This window comes from Panthera leo, chromosome A1, assembly GCF_018350215.1.
Source record: "Panthera leo isolate Ple1 chromosome A1, P.leo_Ple1_pat1.1, whole genome shotgun sequence".
Taxonomy (NCBI): domain Eukaryota; kingdom Metazoa; phylum Chordata; class Mammalia; order Carnivora; family Felidae; genus Panthera; species Panthera leo.
The window spans coordinates 190,269,457-190,291,678 of NC_056679.1; the positions used below are offsets into that span (position 1 = coordinate 190,269,457).

At 38.6% G+C, this 22,222-nt stretch overlaps 1 protein-coding gene across 3 annotated transcripts; it reads left to right on the forward strand.

The window, feature by feature from the left end:
• The first annotated feature begins 276 nt into the window (after nucleotides 1-276).
• On the forward strand, nucleotides 277-20,753 carry HAVCR1 (hepatitis A virus cellular receptor 1). 3 transcript variants are annotated; one of them, XM_042948422.1, is made up of 8 exons: nucleotides 277-402; nucleotides 3,336-3,674; nucleotides 6,696-6,779; nucleotides 9,833-9,937; nucleotides 12,496-12,551; nucleotides 16,052-16,163; nucleotides 17,366-17,402; nucleotides 19,620-20,753. In XM_042948422.1, the coding sequence occupies exons 1-8, from the start codon at nucleotides 357-359 to the stop codon at nucleotides 19,732-19,734; spliced, it is 894 nt and encodes a 297-aa protein (XP_042804356.1). In that variant the 5' UTR covers nucleotides 277-356; the 3' UTR covers nucleotides 19,735-20,753. The 3 variants fall into 3 exon arrangements, with proteins under 3 accessions (XP_042804356.1, XP_042804362.1, XP_042804366.1); XM_042948428.1 differs by having other exon boundaries at nucleotides 9,851-9,937; XM_042948432.1 differs by lacking the exon at nucleotides 6,696-6,779 and having other exon boundaries at nucleotides 9,851-9,937.
• The last annotated feature ends 1,469 nt before the right edge of the window (nucleotides 20,754-22,222 follow it).

Sequence of the window (22,222 nt, forward strand, 5' to 3'; positions counted from 1 at the left end):
TGTGATGGTCCCCTCACTGAGCCTGACTCTGGTTTCCTTTCTGTTTGCCCCCGTATCCCCTGTGTCAGCATCAGGAGTCAGTTTGGACTCTGTGGGGAAGGAGCTGGGAAACAAGGGGCTGACCTGAGGACAGCTTTGCCTGTCTGTTGGAAGGTGCAGGATGGTCACACTAGAGATAACTGACATGTGAAGCTGTTGTGCATGGTCTCTCCTCACTGACGAGGCAGGCTCATGTGATTCACCCAGTCAGGGTGAAAGGAGAAGTTGCAGTCTGAGAATTAAGACTTGTTCCGAGACCATCTGGTGAGGGGCACACCTACCAGTCTGCTTTCTCTTTCCTTCAGGCCAATACCATCATGCAGCCTTGGGTAGCCATCTTCAGCCCCATACTACTTCTGACAGGTAAGTGAACAGGTGGGCTGGGGTCTGGAAGCCCTGAAGATTGGGGCACGTAGGAGACGTGTGAGTGTGGTGTAGGAAGATGGATGTGCTTGGGCTTTGGTGAAAGGTAATGGATCAGTTAGTGGCCAAAGAACCAGGCTAAATCTTACACAAAAGAAATTGCTTAAATGCTATGACTTACAAAATCCATGGGTGAGTGAGCCAGACCCAATGCAGAACTGTGTATCATATCTTGTCATTTGTGTTTAAACAATAAAAGGGACGAGTGGACAGCAGTGTCAGCATGGACTACTCAAGTGTATGTAGGATATAGTAACAGTGTTGCCATGAGCAGGAGGGGATGGGGAGAAGAAGCTGGGATTAGTTGGAAAGGGAACCAGTCCTCCATTGAACCATCCTATGTCATTTGATTTTTTAAAAATGCTGTGCAACTATTTCTTTTAAAAGACTCTTAAATACAGAGAACAAACTGAGGGTTGATGGGGGGAGTGGAGGATAGGAGAAAATGGGTGATGGGCACTGAGGAGGGCACGTGTTGGGATGAACACTGGGTGTTGTATGTAAGCGATAAATCACGGGAATCTACCCCCCCAAATCAAGAGGACACTATATACACTGTATGTTAACCAACCTAAAAATAAATTATATTAAAAAAAACAACAGAATAAAAGCATCCTTCAAAAGTTAAAAATAAAAAAATAAACAAATAAATAAATAAATAAAATGCTTTATAGGGTTTGAGGACATGATTATACTTAGTCATGAAACAGAGTATTCCTTTTAAATCAGAATTGAAATAAGCATGTTTATAAGTGATAAGAGAATTTAGTGATATAACTGAATGTCAACTCAATGTATAGGGGCGCTCTGGTGGCTCAGTGGGTTGAGTGGCCGACTCTTGATTTCTGCACAGGTCATGATCTCAGGGTTCGTGGGATTGAGCACCATGTCAAATTCCCAGAGTCTGCTTGGGATTCTCTTTCTCCATCTCTCTGCATGCATGCATGTGCACTCTCTCTCAAAATGAAATAAACATTTAAAAAAAATAAAAAATAAACAAATAAAAAATATAAAAAATATTTTATTTCAAAACACTCCATGAGATAGCAAAGTTAGGAATAGACATAATGCATAAATTTTAAAAACAATAATCTCCAGAAGTCAGATTATGAAGGAAAGTTCATTTATTATAACTTATATAACTTGATTTTTATAATTAGCATGTATTATATTTATAATCTAAAAATGATACTAGGCAAAACTAAATATTTTAAGAATTCAGTGACTTTTTCTTATTTTATATAACCATGAACATTTTATTCCCAGAGCATTTCCCAAAGTCACAGCCAAAATTGTAAATGTGATTGGTTGGTGAATTTCAGATTTCTTTTCATGGCCACCTTGTCTGCATTTGGCACGATAGGACTTTTATGCCACTGCCCCAGGAGAGACTTCTTGTTTTTGTTTTTTAAGTGTCATAATTTAGTACTTGGTTGAGTGTTTTCCAACTGTCTGTTTTCACAGGGGAAGTGGGCCTTGCTCAGTTGTGGGGCTGCTAACAACATATGAGAAGGGGTCCCTATTGGATTTTTTTAGACTGATCTTAAAGCCCATGATAAACCTCAGCTCCTCCTAGAAGTATTAGAAACCCATTTCCTAAATTTTTTTTTTAAATTTTTATTTATTTATTTTCAGAGAGAGAGAGAGAGAGAGAGAGATCATGGGGGAGGGGTGGAGAAAGAGGGATAGAGAGAAAATCCCAAGCAGACTCCATGTTGTGTGGAACCCCATGTGGGGCTCAAACTCACAAACTTTGAGATCATGACCTGAGCAGAAATCAAGAGTCAGACGCGTAACTGACTGAGCCACCCAGGCACCCCAGTCAATAATACTTTAAACAAAACATTAGTTCTGCTTTTATTTATTTATTTTTTTAGCATTTATTTATTTTGAGATAGAGAGAGTGGGGGGAGGGAGCAGGGGCAGAGAGAGAGGGAGAGAGAGAATCCCAAGCAGGCTCCACACTATCAGAGCAGAGCCTGACACGGGGCTAAAACTCACAAACCGTGAGATAATGACCTGACCCGAAATCAAGAGTCAGACACTTAACCCACTGAGGTAAGTAGGTGCCCCAAGCTCTGTTTTTCTTATAAGAGAGGTGCTGTGAGGGGACATCACTTGCAATAGAAGTTTAAAAAGCTGCAATAAAAATTAAAACTTTAAATGCAATAGAATTTTTCAAACATATTTCAATTGAGACAGCGAATGAATCTGGGGAAGTGGAAAAGCCACATGTATGTCAAACACAGGATGAAATACATACTCATGTATTACTGGAGTGTCATTTGGTTCAAACCTTTTGGAAAGAAATTTGGTCATGTTCATCAAGAGAGTGAAACTATTCCTGGTAATTTCTCTCTTAGACATCTGTCCTGTTAGAAAATAATCCTAAATACGGAAAAAAAGCTTTAATTATATCTTATCTACAAATATCATATAAATAATGCTTTTAAGAAAATGTTAACATAAAAAAATTTTTTTAATGTTTATTTTTGAGACAGAGAGACAGAGCATGAACGGGGGAGGGTCAGAGACAGAGGGAGACACAGAATCCGAAGCAGGCTCCAGGCTCTGAGCTGTCAGCACAGAGCCCGATGCAGGGGGCTTGAACTCACAAACCCACAAACTGTGAGATCCTGACCTGAGCCAAAGTCAGACACTTAACCGACTGAGCCACCCAGATGCCCCAAGAATATGTTAACATAAAAAAGGAGTACGTTAACATAAAAATGCTTACAATGAATTTTTTTTAATTGAAGATACAAATCCATATGATTGCAAATGAAATAAACTACATTGAAAAGAAAACAGTGAAAATAAATATAAAACTGAAATATTGAGGCCTCATACTCTTCTTTCTCTTTACTTAACAGATGCTGTAGTGTCTCACAAACAAGTGAATGGAGTGGTAGGTCTTTCTGCCACGCTGTCCTGTGCTTACTCGACAGCTAAGGGAGTCACCACCATGTGCTGGGGCAGAGGGGTATGTCCTGTGTCCCAGTGCTCAGATGTAATCATCTGGACTAATGGATCCCACGTCACTTTTCGGAAGCACCCACGTTATAAGCTAAAGGGAAACCTTTTAGAAGGGAATGTGTCTTTGACCATAGAGAACGTGGCTCAGACGGACAGTGGCCTATACTGTTGTCGTGTTGAACACAGCGGGTGGTTCAATGATATGAAGCTCACCCTGTCATTGGACATAAAGCCAGGTGAGCTTGTTTTCCTTCTTTGATCGCTTCATGTGGGTTGACTGAGATGTTGACTCTTTGGTAGTGTTTTTCTCCTTTAAGAGGGCAAGAGGAGGTTCCTACAGTCTTGTTTTTCAGCAACTGTTGGAAAATAGAATAACTTTTATTTGTATAAAACGAAGTCTTAGACCAATCTTGATTCAAGATGGTAAGCTAGAGGATCTTCCCAGTCAGCAAACTGTTCCCTAAAGCAGTGCTTCAAAAATGCTAATTGGTTCATGAAAAAACATTCACTGTTCCACTGTGAAATATAGTAAACATTTTTATCAAGCTGAATTTATTCAGCTTAAAGAACTGCCCTTGTTCTCTGAGATTATGTTTTAGAGGAATTTTTAAATGTTCTTAACATTTTTAAAACTATTTCAGAGCATTTCAAACATATAAAGTAGGTAATATGTTATAAGGTCTTATCATAATGGTAGCACCCAGCTATAACAATTGTCAACTCAATCTTGTTGCATATCTGGTTATAAAGGAATATATAGTTCCTTCCTTCAGCCCTGCCTGGGAATTTTTGTAGCATATTTCACATCATATTGCAAAACTGGTTCTTTAAAAATGAAAATGACCTTATTGCAACATGAAAGCATTTATATTCCAGTAACGATACACCAGTTGCTTTTAAGAATTTCATGAAATCCAGGGGCCCCTGGGTGACTCATTCGGTTAAGTGTCCGGCTTCAGCTCAGGTCATGATCTCATAGTTTGTGAGTACGAGCCCCACGTTGGGCTCTGTGCTGACAGCTTGGACCCTAGAGCCTGCTTCAGATTCTGTGTCTCTCTCTCTCTCTGCCCTTCCCCTGCTCATGCTCATGCTCTGTCTGTTAAACATAAATAAAGGTTAAAAAAATAAGAAAAAAAAAGAATTTCATGAAATCCAAAAATCTGTCTTGATGTGAACATCCTCATTTTCTTTACCACTGGATGAACAGAGTGGATTCCTCAGGATTCCCTGGTTTCTGGTGTTCTTTCCTAATGAAGTTCCTTCCACTAAACTCTTATATTGACAATAGAACCCAATACCTGTGGCCTTAATAAACTCTCTCTCTCTCTGTTTTAAATTAAGAGGAACTTGGTCTTGCAATCTACCAACTTTTGGACTTGGCCTGTTTCTTTTGTGAAGGCAAGTGGGATAAGGTCAATTCTGATGGAGAAAATAGCTGACTCTGGGGAAACTACATCTGGGAAGCAATTTAGGGAAGCCCAAGAATGCTGGTGACTGTAGTGTGCTCTAGACAGAAGTGAGGAGGCAGCATGTCCAGAAGAGATGATGATTGTAACTTTTTTGTATTTGTGATTTTTTTTATGGTTTGGTTGAATTTTTTATGGTTTGGTTGTATGGTTTGAAGCTGATAAAGTGCTTCAAAATTCTTTAATAGGTGGGCATTTACAAGGGCAGTGCCCTGTCAAGTGGGAAGAAGGTTCATAACTGAGCCAAGGTGACTCTGCCTCCAATAACTAACTCTTTGCTAAAGTTGTCTTACATTTTTCATAGTCTGAGCTTACTCTTCAAGCTTCTGTTAGGGCTTTTTCCCCCCCCCCACCAGCATCTATAGTTATAGTTTCCTAGATTCTGCTCGGGAAAAATATTTACCACTGAAGAAGTCAAGTTCATTACACAATTCCATCAGGTTACCTCCTCTTTATTGTTTCCCTTATTCTCCTTTGCTTAGATTTTTTGCGTACTCAGCATACTTGGTTTTAGCTGGAAGGAGGGGACTGGACTGTACTCTTTTCGGAAGCCTCTGACTACACCTTAGATCAGGGTCAGTAAACTATAGTTCCAGAACTAGATCAGATAACAAAACAGGGTCATTGTTTTATAAATTTTTATTAGAACAGCCATACACATTTGATATATATATATATATATATATATATATATATATATATATATATATAGTCTATGGCTGCCTTTCACTGACAGAGTTGAGCAACTGTGCCTGGGACTACAGGGTGTCCAAAGACTGAGGCATTTACTATCTGACCCTTCCCAGAAAGTTTGCTGACCTCTACTTTAGACTAATGATTCGCATTAAATAGACACTCACAAATATTTGTTGAAAAAAGTTTTTCCTCTTCGGATTCTAAATTAAGTTAGATCTTTCAGAAGAGTTTTCAAACCAATTGTCCCCTATATAAGTGAAATGGGTTTTCCTTTGTAGTTAGTCAAGTTGAAATTGAAGGAAACTTCTCGTGGAGAAAAACGGTGCCTAGTGAGATCAAAAGTTTACATTCTTCATTCAGTCCTTGTTGGGGCTTAATTCTGGTTTCAGTTCTCTCTGGGTACTTCTGTGACCTTCACTAAGTGGTTTGGAATCCTACCCCACTTCTGACTCCAGAAAGAGTCTATGTTATTAGCTATTGTTATTATCTCTTAGGTAGAAAGGAACCGTAAAACATCTAGTTTACCTTCTAACCAAATATATAAATCATCTGTGTGATTTATCTAGCTAATACACTAATGGATGTGAGTTAGCCCTCATTTAGGTTGCACGTCCCTCTATTGGCACGGTACCCTCAGGACTGATGGAACTGAATGCTATTTATTTGGTAAGCATTCTGGGCCTGGGAAATCCTGTTGAAGTCTTAGTCATTCACCACTGAGATGATGAAGACAGCTCCAGGCTCTAGACATTTTCCTTAACTCACAGGTGTTTATGAAGATACATAAATCTGATATGCATGACTGGTCTCAAAGTGCTTCAGTGCAAATCCCAGGTGTCATTTTTCACCTCGGAACCTCCCCAAATATATATCTTTTAATGCAGCTGTTTCCTTTTCACAAGTATGTCTTCAAGCCCTCCTGTGTCACAGATTCTAGTTGACCAATGACAAGAACTCTGAGTTCAGGGAAAATTGGTGCCTAATTCTGCCTGGGGACAGTTTCTCATTGGTTGCATTGGTACATGGGCCCAGCACAAGGCTCTTGTTTCCTGCTGCTTGACTAATCCTTGCTTTCATATTGATTTCTAACTCCAGCTGTGGTCACCAGTGTTCCAACGTCACCTAGGGCCTTTACCTCTACTTCTTCAATGCCAGCACCCACGCAGAACCTCAAGCCAGGTAAACAAATGTGTTCCTTGAGCCCTGAGGTCTTCTAATGAGAGGATGTAGACCATCCAGGGCATTATGTTAAAGCAGAAGTACAATCTAGGCTGAGTGTTCTTACCTGGGTTCCAAACATGGGCTTCACAGGGTCTGTGAATACCTGTCCCAAATTGTATGCATGTAATCATTTTTAGAGAAAGGAGACTCATAGCTTTTGGTCAGATTATCCAATGCATTCATTATTAGCACCCGCCCCACCACCACCACCCCCCCCCCCCCCCGCCTCCCTCCCCTCCCCCCCCCACCACTGCCCAAAGCCAGACCTTTGATCTTAAACAACTATTGAGGGTGGAGTGGATTTGGCCCAGTTGAGCACCGGTTTGTAAGGAAAAAATAGGGAATGCCAGGGAACAGGGGCCAGGTTAATGAGATTCTGTCCTTACAAGGAGCTCTGAATAGAGATCATTTAGTACATTCTGAAGCTGGACCTCCACTTGAGGATAAGATTTCAGTAAAGTTAACATTTACTGTGTTTTCTAAGTGATAGGAACCATGCTAACTGCTTTGCAAGTATTATATTGTTTAATATAATACTTATGACAATCTCTCTGCACTGTAGGTGTGATTCAATCCCATTTAATAGTTGTGAGAACTAAGGCAGAGTCTCAGTTCATTGCAGAAAGTTATATGGATAGAAAGCACTTGAATCAGGATTCATTCTCCATTAATTTGAATTTTGGGTTTGTGCTTTTAACTACTGGATTGTTCCTTCTACCATGAGTATTGAGTTTATGTTTGGATGAATTTGTCCTGATCTGACATCCCTCACTGAAAAATCCTTTATACGATTACCCTGTCTTCTCTAGGCATTCAATCTACTCACACAGTTTTGCTTCCAGCATCTTTTAATTTATTTATGTAGCATGGAAATGGCAAAAGATACTATTTATACCGATGAAAAAGTAAACATCGGATTTAAAGACTTCAGGGATTTAGAACTTACACTTTTTTTTCCCCATTCAGGCCACAAGGTTAACACTTCAAACTTCTGATAAATAAGAGTTTAGATTTAATACAAATGAAGAATAATTTGATTTAAAGGTAGAGAAATAGTTTGCCATTCTGAGGATAAGTTTAGGTTCAAACCTTCTATCTCTAGGATTAAAAAGATAACTTTCAGTGGAGATTCTTAGAGCCTCCAAAACTCTTTGACCCCTTGGGGTAGCACTGGAATCTGAGGAGTAACAGAGATGTCACAACCTCTTAGCCAGAAAAACCTGATGGAACATATTGATTTCCCTTGACTCCTATTGAACCATATGTATATTTAATCAGGAGGGATCTGAAGGATTGGGCTGTGAGCTGAGTTTGGAAGAGAGGGCTTTAAGTTAAAACTGGGATTTTAGAGCCATAAAAGTTTGTAAGAAAAACAGCTCTGTTTGAGGCAGCTGAACATACTAGAGAATCTGTTGACTTTCTCAATATTGATTTAGCTTCATAATATTTAGTTTGTGCCTGCAAATGTGGATGGATTAGTGGACTTGGTTTGGTGAACATGCATGTTTAAAGCAAAGATTGAGAAGAAAAGTGTTGGTTCATATGTCCATGTGACCTCCTCAGGGATAGTATTAATTGAGCCTTATCCTTGTCTTGATGCTTTTCTTAAGAGTTTGAGTTGAGTTGAACAGGAAGGAGGTGCACATTGGAGCAGATCCAACATGGGGATATTTATCTTTACATCCACTCTCTTCCTGTGCTCAATGCCTCTTGTATATACAACTTGCCTAAAAATTCATGGAATGATTGGCTGTAAGGTTGTAGAAATGGAGGTGGGAGGGGGGGGAGAAAGATGCCTGCTAAGACAGAAACTTGGAAAAAAAGTTAAGCCCAAGAGGTCTTTTGCACAGATCCAAGTTGAATAAAGATTCTGATCACCCAACTTTCTTATATTGTCTTGTTCTTAGTTCTTCAACAGAGCTACATGCTGTTTTAGATTTGAACATTAGAGAGAGGCAGGAAGATAGTTCAGAACATGAGAAAGGGTAAAGTTGAAATGTGGAGATCACTGTGGGGAAGGGAAAACAGAAAGACCAACAAAAGGCAAGAAAAGCCCAGGTTTGGGAATTCTTGTCCAGCCAGCCCTAATAACTTGCTCCAAAATTTGTGGTGCTCTAAGAGGAAGGTATATAAAAATAAAATATTTAAAATATTTAATAAAATGCACAAAGAAGGAAGTGATCAATGCTGCATATAAGGTGAAATATCTGATAGAAAAGAAAGGATTGATTTTAGAAAGGAAAGGGAAACCTATCCCTGTACTGGAAAACTCTTAGTGAAGCTTTTGGTGTGAAACATAAGATGAGTCAGATAACAGGAAATCAGTCTTAAGAAAGGAGTGACCACAATGCAACCGCAGAAGGAGCCAGGTCAAGGTCTACCAAGAATGTTGCTTTTAGAGTTGTTAATCATCATCAAGGTTCAGACATTGGACAATATTGTCACCTTGAAGAGACCTCAAAGAATTAAATATTTTGAGTATGTATTCTGTGCTGATATGTGGATGGATACTGGGAACTTGAATAAGGTCAGGAAATCTAGATGGCGCTGTTGTGAAGGGGAAAGGGCAAATAAGCACAAACCCCCAGGCCCTGTTCCCATGAAAGTGAAATGTCATTTGTATGAATAAAAGCTTAATTGGATGTCCTACATATGGTGCTGTTGTAGACTTTGGACATTTAGGGGGATCCTAGGAGTAGAACAAGTGTAGAATAACCCTATGTATTGATGAACTATCCGGATGATTATCTAGATCAGGTTTGTTCATGATAATGGTATGCCTAGATAGTGGTGCCATCTGTGATTAAATTTCTAAGAGGGGGTTGAAAGGACTGGAAGTGAGTGAGTGAGAGGCATGCCTTCAGGGACTGGCTGCTTCAGGGAATGGCTGCGTGAAGGTGCTGTGGGAAGTTGATGGTGATTCCTGATTTTAGTTGTGTTTTTCATTTTTGTTGGGGGTGGGAATTTTCCTCTACAGATGGAGCACAGTTCTATTCTTTTCATTCCAATAGCTACTTCATCTTCTCCAGTGCAGACAGCAGAAACCCAGCCTACAGCACCACAGGAGACGAGGACAACACAGCCCACCAGTTCACCATTGTACTCTTGCCCAAAAGGTAACTTCATTTTTTTCCTGAACACCTGAGAGTATTCAAATTTTGATAATCACTGACACATTGTTAAAAGCATATATTTCGGAGTAAGACAGACCTGACCTGAATGCTGATGCTGGCCACTCTAATGAGCTATGTGGTTTGAACAAATGTCTTACCTACTTAGAATCTGTTTTTATCGTTTGTGAACTGGATGGAATACCAATTATCTTGTAGAATGCTGGTGAAGAACCTCAGACATAGTTAAAAAGTGGTAAGTAATAGATACAATAGCAACTCTGACTCTTACTTAGAATGTCCAGAATCCCTATACCTGACTGGCAGAGGTGGCTTGTGTGAGTTGGGAAACATTGACATGCATATCACTCTTTGTCTTAATCAAATCAATCAGTCTTGACTCCAAACTTATTAGTGGGCTTGCTCCCTTGGGCCAGAGCCTTAAAACAATTAAATCCAGCTCCGTGGTATCCAGACCAAACTGGTCAACCATGTTTCTGCTTTATCTAAGACCCAGACCCTAAGTGTATCTAGGAAGCTCCCCTGTCACCCTGTGGAGCTTGTAAATGGACACTTTGAGATTAGCTGAGGACATCAGCACCAGCACCAAGAGGCATATCCTGCTGAGACTGTCTGTTTACTTCCCCAATTTTTCCCTACTGTCCCTATTCTGGGCAGGTCTCATACAATCTCTGCTTTTTTGAAATGTAAGATTCTCCTGTCTTCCCTGTGGTAGAGAAAGGTGATTTGAATCCTTTCATTTTCCCCAGTTAATTCTGTTACCCATGGTGGTAATTCTGGAGAGTGCCACAGGCTGAACCCCTTTGTAATGCAGAGCTGGCTTGTGTGTGCCTGTGCATGTGCTGAATCCAAACAAGGTCAAGCCTTGCAAGAGTCCTCCCTTATGTGCATGACTCATTGTGCTTAGGAGTTAACAATCCGTAGCTGCCTCCCTGCCCCCCCGCCCCCCCCCCTCCTTTTGGCTTACCTTTTGCCAATAATTCCTGGAAGCTGGTTAATTTAAAATGGAGCTGCAGTGAGATTTACAGATGACCTATTCAACTGGGATTAGATAATGGTGACATTTGGTTTTGAAAGTGGAATCCTTAGTGTGAACTCTTTCCGGGCACAAAAACAAAGTGAAAATATATAGAAACACAAGGTGGCAGCAGTAGGAGTGGCGGCACCCCACGCTTTTAGTAGTTGAGTAGGAAGAACATAGGAGTAGGAAATCATTTTCTAAAAATCATGTCACTACAACCTGGTCCAGGTAGAGTTTTCCAAAGTGAAACAGACATCGGAGCTGCTGTGTCCCCTATGAGTCATGTGATTGTTGCCATGCTGGCAGTGTACCTGAGGTTCTGGAGCCAGATCCTCATTGTGCCTGAGTCAGCCTGCAGTGGGCCGAAGTCTCACAGAAGCAAAGAATGTTAGGTTTGGAAGGATTTTGGTGCTCATATGGCCCACCACCCACCTTAGGTGGATATATGTGCCAGGAAACTGTTGTATATTATCTCACTTAATTCTTTTAAGGCAGGCCTTATTTACTGCCATTGCTAGATTAGGGAGGCCCTATAATTCTCCTTTAGAGACAGCTTCCAATTCAACGGCCAGTTATTAGCTTCAGACCTATGGGCAAGATGTTGCATTCCTCACTGGATGTTAATGATGATCGAAAGACATGATGTTTGGAAAGCATACTGCACAGTGACTCTCTCCCCACCGCTCCTTCTATTGTAACATATTTAATTCATCACAGCTAATATTTATCTAATATGGTGTTAAGTCCTTTACATGCATCATCTAATTTAGCAACTTTATGAGATGGGTGCTGCTATAGCTTGTAGTTCTGTCTATATTACAAAATAGATATTTCAAAACTCTATTAAGATTTGAATGCTCAGAACTTTAGGGAATAATATAAATAAAATCCTTTTATGTAGGATTTCAGGTAGTATAAGATACATTAGTTTTATAGCTGATATAGCAGATTTTTTATAAAATACTTCTGGATCAAAGTATGGGCACATTGGCATATAATGTAGGAGTTATATGCCCCTCGTTTTAGGTATCTTAGTATGTTTTACCCACATTCTGAATAAAACCAATGTAATGTCCATTCAGAATAGAGTGGTTCTGATCTTTGGATGTGCATGTGGCCTTTGGGTACTCATGGCCTTTATGCCAGTTCTTAGCTGGCATAAAAATATCGATTTCCTACCATTAAGTGGCATTCTTAACTTGGTTCCAAGAATGGGCCTCTGTGATTCCCCTAAAACTGTAGGTGAACCTTTGTGTATACATGCATTTTTTTTTCCATAAAGAAGACAAAAAGTGTCCATTTTTGAAGGGTCCATGACAAAATGGTTAAGGCACACAACCTTCCACGATAAATTAATACATGTTAGTAACTTGGTATGACTTTTGCAATGTCTTCAGCATTTGGCCATATTATTATTCAACTTTTCATTCACCACCAGAAGGCAACGTGAATATATTTAGTGTCTGCAGTGAAAATTCAATATTTTTTGTAATTATAATTAATTTTCTTTCTTGTTGAGCAGATGGGAATGGCACTGTGACACAGTCTTCAGATGGCCTTTGGCATAGCAATCAAACTGTAAGCATATTTCTTCCTACTTCATTAGCCAGTTTCACTTGTGCGCCCCCCTGGAAGCAAGTTACATTTAGAGATTATTTCTGTAAGATTGGCCCACAGATTGATTCTTTCTGGTTGAAATTTTTTAAAAAAAGGAAGAAAAGAATTTGACTCTTAAATAGGGATACTTTAATTAATTTGGAAAGTTCATACGGGTGGTGGACCAGTTTGTTAGAATTTGCCTGCTAAATGATATTACATTCTGTGTAAGCATACATATACATACAAACGCCCACCACAGACTTTCTCCTGGCCAAACATTAAGAAGAAAGAATGGTCTAATTTAAGGAGAGTGACTTAACATAATAGACCAAGGAAGACTTTAATTATCATTAGGGAAATAACATGCTTTGAATCAATGGAGTGGAGGCCACCCCAGACAAAAATATATCCGTGAAAGTGTGCTTGCTTAAGCATATCCTCCTTCGTATTCTTTTCAAACCCATTTGGCATTCTTTATAGAAATATTGAGGCCACTATTGAGTTTTTCCATATATAAACCTCCCCATATGATGACTTTTTAAGGTATTAACATCTTACACACGTTTGTGATTTTCTTACACTTTTCCACAGTGAGCTTGGGAAAACTCTAAGGGGCCCTAAATACTCCTGATGCTTGTCAAAGTCTCATCTTTGTAAACAAGTTAGACAAATTTATCAATAGGACCTTTTCTTTTGGTTCCTCTGAGAGAAATGAGTTTTCTTTTAGTATGTGCAAATAACTCTCAGAAACAGCAAACAAAAAGAGTTTGAGGTATGAGAATAGTCCTTCTGGTCCCAAGTACTGAGAAATGACAACACAGGCCATGGTAAGAAAAACTCAAGCTCAGGCACGGTGGGATTATTTAGTGTGGGGTCAAATGGCTTTATGTTGTATACGTCAGTGACAATGAGACCATTACAGAGGAGTGATATTAACATTTTTAACCACTTATGTAGCATGGGCACTGATTGACCTGATGGATGTGGGTTGAATTTGTATATACCTGCTAAATGTCAGAACTGCAACTATGTGAATGATTCTTCTATTGGTATATAGCCAGGCCTATGCTGGATTAGAAAAAAAAAGTAAATAAAACATTCTGAATGGTGATATTGTTCTCGACCTCAGTTATCTGTAGGACAGGTATGTTTAGCAGCAAATGGAAGCGATTTAGAAGCAAGTCACAACAGACAGTAGTGAAACCATGGGCTTTTTGTGTCTTGACTGTGAAGATGTTAAGAGGCATCTCAGGTATCTTGAAAACATGCAGCATGTATTTTGACTCAGTGGGTCAGCTTCCTGGACTCTATTGTAGGAGAAATTGAACAAATGCATGAAGATGTATGAGAAAAGATGTTCATTGCTGCTATTTATAGTCATGAAAATAGTATAGACAACTTAAGTGTTCAATAGTAAGGGATTAATTACTTAGTCAGTTAAGCATGACCACATATTGCCATTAAGAATGTAGTCACTGCAGTGCATTTGCTGACATGGGAAGACAGTGACTGTTTATTGTTAAGTGAAAAAAACAACTGTTAAAACAGCATGCACACATGTGGAAATGTAGTAGCATATATTGAATATAGTAATTGTTTCTGTCAAGAAAAACACTAGGAGGATAAAATTCTAGAAGAGCAGATAATGAAAAATGGTAATAGTGGTTGTTCTTGGATGTTAGGATTATGGTTGGTTTCAGTTTTCTTTTTTCATGCTTCGCCGCACATTCTAAAATGAACATGCAGTTTTTATGTAATATTTTTGAAAATGAAAGCAAAGCCTGCCTCCTGCAGCCCCATGTTACATCTAACTACTTTACTCCCCGTTGGAAAGCTAATAACACAGCTCTTCCCTCCCAGACACTGGCCATTTCGCCTTTAAGTAAGGATGGCTCAAACACTAAGTATCTTTTCCTATCTTCCTCATAGTATTTATCAGAAAGTACCTAAAAGTACCTTTCCCAAGAACACTATTTAATCTGTAGTTGACAGACACAGACACAGAGGCTCAGAGAGGCTAAATAACTTATTCAGGGCCACACAGCAATGAAGTTGAAGAGCTGGGATCCTGACTCCAGACATTAAATTTTTACGCAAGAAGACACTTGATCCTTCTCTCTTATCTTCTTTTCTGTTAAAATACTTACCCTCTGGGATCTCTTTAGGATTTGAGCTAAGCTATAAAAAGTTGCTGAGCACAATGCCTGGCATATTTCGGGCTTATTCCAGGAGGTGGTGATCCTTTACAAACCACACTAGGGTGTTTAAACAAATTTCTGCTTCTCTACCCAATTGCACAGCACTTCAAGTTGGTTGTTAATGAGGGCCATGTCTGTGAGCACCTACTTTCAAGTCCATTTATGTAGACTTTCACAGACTCTTGAGTTATAGCTAAAAAAATAAATAAAAATAAAGACTGTAATCAAGGGCCAAATTCAGTCACCAAGCATATGCAGGTAACATCACCAAGCCAACTTATACACGAACAAAAATTGTTTTTTCTTTTTTAATATCATGGTGGATATATTTATGGAAATAGCTTATTGGTTTTTAAAAATATGCATAATGTACATATAATAAAGTACACCCCTTTGAAACATACAGTTTGAGTTTTGACAAATGCATACCCCTATGTAAATACCACCCCATGCAAGGTATAAAACATTTCTGCCATCCCTAAATACATTTTGAATTTTAAATGGTCTTTGAATTTCACCATATGGTTACAACCTCAGATCACTTGGTCTTATCCCTCATGAGCCAGAAATAGCCAAGGGCCAATAAAGAAAATGGGTCAAAAAAAATTAAAAGTAGATCTAGCCTATGACCCAGCAATAGCACTGCTAGGAATTTACCCAAGGGATACAGGAGTACTGATGCATAGGGGCACTTGTACCCCAATGTTTATAGCAGCACTTTCAACAATAGCCAAATTATGGAAAGAGCCTAAATGTCCATCAATTGATGAATGGATAAAGAAGTTGTCGTTTATATATGCAATGGAATACTACTTGGCAATGAGAAAGAATGAAATATGGCCTTTTGTAGCAACGTGGATGGAACTGGAGAGTGTTATGCTAAGTGAAATAAGTCATACAGAGAAAGACAGATACCATATGTTTTCACTCTTATGTGGATCCTGAGAAACTTAACAGAAAACCATGGGGGAGGGGAAGGAAAAAAAAAAGGTTGGAGAGGGAGAGAGCCAAACCATAAGAGACTCTTAAAAACTGAGAATAAACTGAGGGTTGATGGGGGGTGGGAGGGAAGGGAAAGTGGGTGATGGGCATTGAGGAGGGCATCTGTTGGGATGAACACTGGGTGTTGTATGGAAACCAATTTGACAATAGATTTCATTTTAAAAAAAAGAAAAAAAAGAAAAAGAAAAAGAAAAATGGGTCCAAGTACATTATTTTAGGGAATGTCTTCTACTCGTAACTCTAACAAGATGCTTTTCTGATCCACTGATGTCTCCTTAGCATGTGTCGCTGGCACAAAATTCATGGATGACCACCAGTAAGGGACTCTACATTGGAATCTGCATTACTACTGTGGTATTGCTCACTGTGTTGGTTGTTGTGATTACCAAAAGTAAGTCATTTCAGAATTATGCCTAAGGGAACACAGTGGCAAGGGTTCTAGAGCCAAACTGCCTGAGTTCGAGTAGCTCCACACACTACGTGATTGTGATTTCACATTTTCACATAAATTTCTGTTTCGTTTCGTTTCTCTTCTTTTCTTCTCTTTTCTTTTCTCTTTTCTTTTCTTTCTTTCTTTCTTTCTTTCTTCCTCTTTCTTTCTTTCTTTCTTTCTTTCTTTCTTTCTTTCTCTTTCTTTCTTTCTTTTTCTTTTCTTCCTTCTTAGAGAGGGAGAGAGAGAGAGGATGTGAGTGGGGGGAGAGGGACAGAGGCAGACAGAGAGAATCTTAAGCAGGCTCAATGCTCAGTGTGGAGCCCCATGTGCAGGCTTCACAGGGCTCAATCCCATGAGCTTGGGATCATGACCTGAGCTGAAATCAAGAGTCAGACGCCCAACCCACTGAGCCACCCAGATGCCCCTAAATGTCTGTTTTCTGAACTGTTCTTAAAAAAAAATATTGGCCTATAAAGATGCAAATTAAATTCTCCAAAGGTGAAATTAAATCTTAAGAAATGAGAATTTTGGGGGCAGGCTTGGAGTTTGGAAAGCAACAAACCATTGTAATATATACAACTTGTTCACTCCTTTTCCATTCCCCCCAGGAATCAGTTTTTGTCCTCATGAGTGATGATATTGTTGAATTTTACAACACCCATTTGACAGGAAAGGCAAATGAAACATTGGGAGGGAAACTGATTTCAGGGCTAGAAGAAAGAATTTCAAAAGGCAGTCATCCAGCTGTTGTGTACAGGGTGTGTGTGTGTGTGTGTGTGTGTGTAGCCTTCCTTCTATGAAAGAGCCACAGTCATTTATTTTTATTGAAATTTATTTATTAATAATTGCATTAAAGTAAGCCAGGGCATGTGGGTGAATACACTAAGCCATTATGAAAATGAAATACTTTTATGAGAAGTTTGTTTGGGTCTTATCGATTCAAAAGGAGTTACTTGAGTATCTAGGAAAGCACCAAGTCTGTTTTTTTTTTCTTTTTTTAAAAAATTCTTTCTTCTAAATTTATTTTTTCAGGCTCTAGCTCTGTCCAGGTTTTGTTTATAGTAAAGCAATAACAGAAATAATATACTTGCTTGAAAAAAAGGTCTTGTAAACTATTTGACCAATGTATGTAATTTTCTCTTTGGCTCTTCCCAATTTAGAATATTTATGCGTAAGAAACAAGCTGGAACAACTAAAGTAAGTTTGAAAGTGTGTCAATACCTTTTGGTGTTTCTACTCTGTTAAAAGTAAAGAAAAATTTGTCTCTGTCCTTCTCCTCTTTTTCCCCTAAACTCTTCATTTTATACCCTACATCCTGAAAAATCTAGTTTAATGAATACCACTGTTGTTATCCACAACTTCTAGTGATATTTTTCACTTTCTACATTTCTCTGGAATTGTGCCAGAACTGCTACAGAAGGAGCATCCCAATCTTACCTCTTAGAGAAAGAGAACTAAATCACAAATGCTTGATAGAATGTTTGAGTAAGTTATTTGATTTGTTCTTTGATTTCATTCAGTGCTTTGTTTATTGAATGTTTATTGAATGTCTACTATATTTCAAAGAGATGAACAAAGCGGACAGAAACACATCAGCAAATAAACAGGGACCTTGCAGTGCTTCTAGACAAATATCATTGGGGATATGGAAAAAGGTAATGGGTTGAGTGAGCTCTGAAGGAACAGATGACAGCTCTGCAGAGATGTGGAAAAAGACAGCTCCAGGCTGAAGAAGTGCAAAGGCACTGTGGTGAGGCAGGTACCTCCAGCTCTACACAGGTCCTGCCTTCTCCTGCTGTTTCATTCCCAGCCAGGTGTGCTCATTTACATGGGTTATCTTGCCTCATAAACATTGGCATTTACAGTTTTTGGAAATCTATCCTACTGCCCAATTAAAACTTAAATCCCCTTTACCTGCATCCAAAACTTGGGGTCATCTACTGGAATAGCTGTAATAGTAGGAAGCCAAATCCAAGTAGCTTGCTTCGTTTGATAGAGCTTGAGCTTCATTAAGCAAGGTGTTTATTTAAAATCCATTTCTCTTAGATCGCCATACATTATTCCTAGTTCCCCTTCACTGGATGTTTGCACACAGCCTTTCTTAGGTCTGAGTTAATTGCATGAGCTAATCCAAAGAATGCACCTTGAACAATGCCCAACACATTGTAAGTGCTCCATAAACATTGGCTTTTGTAATTGCTGTTATGCCTGTCATGGTAAATCTACCCATGAGATAGGCACTATTATTCTCAGCTTACAAACTAGAATACAGGTTTAGAAGTGTGAAGTGACATCCAAAGTCACACCACACAGCAGGTAAAAGGCTCAGTCTTAGGTCTTTTAGAGTCCCAAACCCATACTTACAGAAGTTTTTGACTGTGCGCTTCTAAGAATGGAAGAGGAAATTACTCCTAATAGGCAGAAAAGCATGGAACACAACATCCTATTAGTTGATCTTTGTTCTTTCACTATTAACTTTTTCTAAGGGCTGATTTTTTATCACCTAATCATAATAGAAAATATTTGTTGTAGAAAATCTTATAAAATATAAGAAAATTGAAACAACAAAACCCCAAGCTTTTCTTCATGACTTTTTTTCTTTTCTTTTCTTCTTCTTTTTCTTTTTCTTGGTTTTCACAGTTCTCATCACACTGATTCATTTTAAGTCATTGACACTTGTTCTCACAATGTATGGGTGGTCACTTAAAGATCAGAGCTGAATGAATCCTCAGTATGTTCCCTATCATTTCTCAGCAGGCTTAGGTAATAAAAATAGGCACTCTCTACAAATTATGAAACAGCAGCTGTATCAAAACTGCAAACATGAACTTTCTGTACACTTACTGTAGGAGTGTATGTGTTATGAAAGTTGTCTAACCCATGGCTTTCAAATTCGGATCATTAAAACATAGTAAGATTTCTGCACCATGATCTAGCACACGTTTATATGAAGCAATACTCTTTTACTATGTCCAATATATTCTGATATATTTTGTATTCTGTGTTTATCCTAAATGCAGGATTTAGACCACTAAACAGATTTAATAGCGCTCTCTGGAAAACTACAACCCACAGTCAGAAAAACAGCAGCCAAACCATTTCTTAGCTACTACCCTTGAGAATATGCTTGATTTAGGACTTCAATTTGATGTGCGATACCAGTCTTAGATTTTCAATTTTTGCATTCTATTACATGAGTCTCCTGAAGGAGAATACTTAGGTTTTCTACATACTTCTTAAACAGACTCTCCTTCAACTTAATATTCACTACCCTGGATCTCCTTTTCATTTCATAGACTGTGAATGGGGTTCTGGGACTGGCAAATACCCAGTCTTGCCTGCGTGTAAACAAATGTGCTCACCACACTTTAGAAGTGGTCTGCTTTTCCTTTACTCATGTTATTCTTTCTGTAGCTTGGTTTCGTTGAGTGACCCCCAGACTGGAGCTTTGCAAAGTGCATGTGAAGTGGGTGTGCGAGCGGAAGACAATATCTACATTATCGAGGACAATCTTTACGTCATGGATTAAGACCCAGCGGCACTCTAAGGATTTATACCCTTGACTGCAGAAGACAGTGACAAGATATCACCATGTCAGAGTTCTTTTAAGCTCTAGAATGATTTTTCTGTCAATTTCAAATGATATTCCAATATGTCAGTTATGATGGGTAGGCTGACTTTGGTTCATCTGTGTACAGTCAACCTCATTGGTCATGTAGTCCTAATTTTTTATACTACAACTGGTTCAGTATTTCTGGTCATTGCAGAGATTTCTCTCAAACACGAAGTGAACACTTTAGAATTGTGTATTCTCTTTGGACCCTATGAACCCTATATCCATCAAGAATTCTCGCTGGTGAAACAGGAGAGGAACTACTACGTTGGTCACCAAAGCTGTCAAGAAGAGTGGAGTAGGAGTTAAAGTCAGCAAATCCAATTTGGGACTTAAAGTCTTCACTTGGAATCATTTCACAATTATCTCTTGTGTTTTACCTTGTAATAACTCCAAATGTTACATTTCTTAGGTTCCCCAAGGCTTTCAAATCACAGGGGTACACAGGCTTTTATTTCCCCCATAGGGAAATAGAAGTGAATGTGATATTGCCATTGTGGGTAAATCCAATTTCTCATGGCTCTGGAAATACATGGTATTAAGCCTTTCCTTAGAACCAGGGTGGGTATTTTAGCAGTTAGAAGAAACTAGGGTAATGAGTGAACCAAGAAGATTCTCCAGGAAAGAAAATCAGTTGATTTATTACATGCTATTTCTGCTACATCTGTTCCACAGTTCCAAGCATTTGTGTAGATAATTGTCATGCTCTCTGAACTAATTTTTAGAATGAGGCAGGGCATAAATAAATAGAAGAAAAAAAAAGGGAGAAGGCTAAAAGGCTTTCTGCTTTAGAAAAGTTACTTTGCAAATATAATAATGTTGTTTGAGAGTGTTACTAAGTTTCAGTCAAAATTCTAAATTGTCACTAAACCACTGCAATTTTTAAAATTGTTTTGGAAGGATGAAGGTTTTTTTTTTTTTTTTTAATATCAAAGCAATTCCAATGCTATTCTTTTTTTTTCTCACAATTCAGTGAAATTTTTGTCTTTTCCAAGAGAGTTAAACAAAAGCTAAAGGTAAGGATTTTTTAGTCAACACAGGCATTTCTACATGAACAGTTAACAAGGTTGGGTATTAATTTCAATCTGAGTAAACCCTGAAACAACTCCTGCTTGGGGTTCAGAGATACACTATAGCAGTTGAGGAAGGCAGGATGTTCATTTCTGAGGGCAACATGCTTGACATTCTTCTGCAGGGTTCTAGGAAGTTAACAGGACCTCTGAATAAAAGTTATACGGGCAAATAATATTGTTAAACATGCTATCTTGGGTTTTCCATGTGTGGCCAAGATCTGATCTGGCCTAAGAAATTTTTTTTGTTTTTGTTTTTAAACTACAGTGTTTTTCTTTCAAATTCAAGACAACATGCATAAACATGGTGAATTCAGATGAAAGCCTGAATTTGTAGCTTTTCTGGAAAGACCTTGAAACATTGGACTGCATTCCTAGGTAGTCAGGGCCCCATTAAATGGTGCTACATCCTCTCAGCCCCTAGTGCTCAACTTTCCTGCACAGACACACATTTGTCACCTGCTTTGTGACTGGGAATTTGAATTTATAACAGCTCTGCTCTCTCTACCCTTCCTGCAGATTTATGATGGCACATTAAAAGTTCTGGGAATCTGGTTAACTTTGTTAATCCAGCACTTCCAAAACTTGCTTGAACACAAGGACTACTGCCATATCCAGTCGCATTCTGTGAAACAGAATGTGAGGATGTGTGAGAAAGAAGGTGGTACACAGAATCAGGACTAGGACCTGAGTTCTACTCTTAACTCTTAACAGAAACACTGGATGCCATTAGGGCGAATCTTTCTCGATGCCTACATTTTTTAATCTATCAGGCATAATTATTCCTATAATTATGTCAGTGTATAGTGGTAATTCCAATGCTATGTTACTTGTGAGAGGTCTTTGAAAAGCGGAAAACACTACAGAAATGCAAAAAGTGTTTTTTTTTTAATTTGTTTTTATTTTTTGGTTGATTTTATAGTAATAGCAGATGTAGATTTAGTGCTCAGTAAATAATTTCAATGGTGTTGCATTCATATGTATTTTGCTATATGGTACTTTATTGGAGGGAATAATTTACTTTTTGGAAAGCTGATATAGGGTAATTGGGCTAATTTTATACTGGAGTAAAAACTGTCAATAACTGAAAGGACAAACAGGTGAGTGGGGAGGAAAGGGAGGTATTAAGTTAATATTAAACTCTTTTTTTGTGAATATATCCATCTTATAGAATGTATTGATTTGTTTTCAATCCTTTGAGATGATTGAGGTTCCATTTTCTACAAACTGTCTTGTGATGTTAGGACACTGGTGTAAGTAAGATATCTAAACTTGGGAAATTTTGCACATCTTTAAGAAGTAGCAGAACCAATTTTCACTAATGGCTGTGAAGA

Coding starts and splice junctions, on each gene's coding strand:
- HAVCR1 (XM_042948422.1), top strand. CDS start 357: ATGCAGCCTTGGGTAGCCATCTTCAGCCCCATACTACTTCTGACAG. Junction 16,164..17,365: donor GGTTGTTGTGATTACCAAAA/GTAAGTCATTTC, acceptor TTCCCAATTTAG/AATATTTATGCGTAAGAAAC. Junction 17,403..19,619: donor AACAAGCTGGAACAACTAAA/GTAAGTTTGAAA, acceptor TTCTTTCTGTAG/CTTGGTTTCGTTGAGTGACC.